The sequence below is a fragment of the Cyprinodon variegatus genome, unplaced genomic scaffold, assembly GCF_000732505.1.
Source record: "Cyprinodon variegatus isolate N-32 unplaced genomic scaffold, C_variegatus-1.0 Scaffold687, whole genome shotgun sequence".
Classification (NCBI taxonomy): Eukaryota; Metazoa; Chordata; class Actinopteri; order Cyprinodontiformes; family Cyprinodontidae; genus Cyprinodon; species Cyprinodon variegatus.
In genome coordinates, this window is record NW_015151140.1 from 15314 (window position 1) to 17816 (window position 2503).

At 41.4% G+C, this 2503-nt stretch overlaps 1 protein-coding gene across 1 annotated transcript in view; it reads left to right on the top strand.

Moving 5' to 3' along the window:
- Positions 1 to 813, top strand: part of dnd1 (DND microRNA-mediated repression inhibitor 1) — a 15902-nt gene extending 15089 nt beyond the window's left edge. Inside the window, exon 5 of the mRNA XM_015394480.1 lies at positions 296 to 813. Within this exon, the coding sequence (XP_015249966.1) occupies positions 296 to 774 (479 nt within the window). The 3' untranslated portion in view covers positions 775 to 813. The remainder of the gene's footprint in view (positions 1 to 295) is intronic.
- The last annotated feature ends 1690 nt before the right edge of the window (positions 814 to 2503 follow it).

Below are 2503 nucleotides of genomic sequence, written 5' to 3' on the forward strand. Positions count from 1 at the left end.
CTGCTCCTGCTGCTGTAGACGTGCTGCAGACAGCATAGGCGTTCATGTGTTGTGAAGGCGTGGTTTCGAGGGGTGGTCTGAAGGGAGAGGCATGGTTGTGTATGTTCTAACATATAGCTTGACAGAGCTGTTTTTCCAAGATCTCCTACAGCACCTTTAAAGGGATCCATCCCTTCTGAGCCACTCCTCAGCATCTCCTGCTCTGTGTTGGTCTGTCATATGAAATGTTTGTGGTCTGATTATCTCCAACCTGTTTTCAGGACAGACAACGTTAACGTATCTCCTCTGTGTCTAGATCTCAAGAAGCACTGTTCATTGGAGGTGTTCGTCACGTGGGAACCAGGCGAGGATCTGAGCCCCAAACAGCCCTCTTGTTCTCAGGCTCCAAAGATCCTGATGCAGCCCTGCTTCCTCCCTTGTGGCCAGGCCAACCCAGACCCCCCAGTCCCGTCTCAGGGATTCTGTGGAGCAGTAGGGAAGCCGGTCTCCCTGACCTCTCTGCAGCCCCTGGTGTCCCCGGTGGTGGTCCTCCATAGGTTCTGTGAGCTGAACGGCTACGGCCAGCCATTGTATGAGCTGAGCAAAGGCTTGCCCCGATCAGATGGATTTGTCGAATTCTTCTACAAGGTTCTCATCCAGGGCGTGAGAAGCAGCTTCCGTGGGACGGTCATGGTCCTGCCTGGACCTAACTGCAGAGCTACAATAGACGAGGCCCGGCGGGCCATCGCCCAGCAGCTGCTGCTGAAAATGCCCAACTCCCATTTGGCCGCCTGAAGTCTGCAGTTGGTTTTATCACCGCCAGGCTGGTTTCTGTCCATGTTTTAGAAAAAAAAAAAGGTTGCTTGGTGTGCTTTTTCTTTTTTGCATGCTTTTAATTGTGTTCCATAGTTGTGTGTTTAAACTTTAGAGTGTTGTCTGCTAATGTTCAGTATTGTGTTTTGAGTTCCTCTTTTTAATTAAAATAATGTCTGTTGTGAAAACGGCTGCTTCTTTTTTTAGGTGTGTGATGAAGGACCCTTAAGATTTATGATGATTAAGTATCTACCCATTCATTAAGTTCTTCCCTTCTGTGATTCTCCAGACGTTAAACGAGTCTCTGCTCCATCTGCTTCAACTCTGCAGGAGACCCTCCAGAAAGGACCAAAATAAAAACTATTTAAAATCAATCAGTACGACGCAGTGACCTCCAGCTGGGTGTCCAATGGCCCCTCTTTGGAAATCCCTGACCTAATGCATGATATGAATATTAAATTTATCATCAAAGAAGTGGTTCAAAAAGCCCTAACAATGGGAGAAAAACATAAAATGAGGGCAAGTGATGTTGCTTAGTGTGGTGGGGAGCCAGGTGGTTTGGGTTTGTTCACCTGGAAGTCAGGTTCCTCCTCATTGGACCCGTCCGGGCCAAGCCCTACCTGCAAGGGGAGCAATGAGGGACCAGGACTGGACAGCATTGGTAGGCCTCTGCAATCTGATCCGCAGGCCCTTAGTCTGACTTTTAACTAATCAACTAAAAATAAACAACTATATTTGCAGTTACTGACTGACTGGTGTCGTGGGAAAAAAAGTATTCAACTATTCATCCTAGTTAAATAAACGGAGATCGATGGATTTCAATCAGTCGGCACATTTATTCATATCTTTGCAAAGAGAGAACAGTTCATCATACAGCCCTAATGGCACAGTGTTCTGCCCTGTTCTGCTAGAGCAGCATTAGTTCCTCCTTACTTACAACAATGGACAAGTAGTCAGAGTCAAAACAAATTACAGACACTTTGGTTCAACAGTAACATGTTATGAATTAACCTTGAGAAAGAATCTGGTTTGTTATGGGAAGAAGGTATGTCTGGTCTACAAACACCATCCTGCAGAGAATAGTGTGGCCTTCAAGGTGAAACAGACTGAGTAAATAGAATAAATTAATATATAATAGAAGAGAAATCTAATCTTTCCGACAACAGTCCACCCTTTCGATTATAAAAGGATATTATCCTTGTATAATCGATATTATAAAAAAGGAAAATTTATGAATATAAAAAAACTAAAAACAAGAAACTAAAATTGTGAATGAATGTAAAGAAAGCTAAAAATTTAAAAACTAAAATTAAAAATAATTTTAAAAAAATATGAAAAATGCACAACTGCAATTAAGTCAGTGGAAGATGTTAAATTATTATAATAGATGGAAAAGATTATGATGGCTAAAATATGTTGCCAATAAATAGAGCCTTGGAATCACAAAAATATTTACTGTTTTTCCCTATGATAATATCTATTTGCTGAGAATTTAGATTTTTAGTTCTTTTCAGTTACCCTTTTTGTTTCCCTGGAAAGAGAAAAGTTCAAATCAGTCAAAACAATAGATCCCTTCATGTCTACAAACTGTAAGTCAAATTATTAATATGAGCTTCATTAAAAGTAAAAAAAGATCAATCTCTATGCAAAATGTTAAAATCATAACACAAAGTTGTTTCACACAGATTCAGTTCAGCTCTTCAGAATCAGG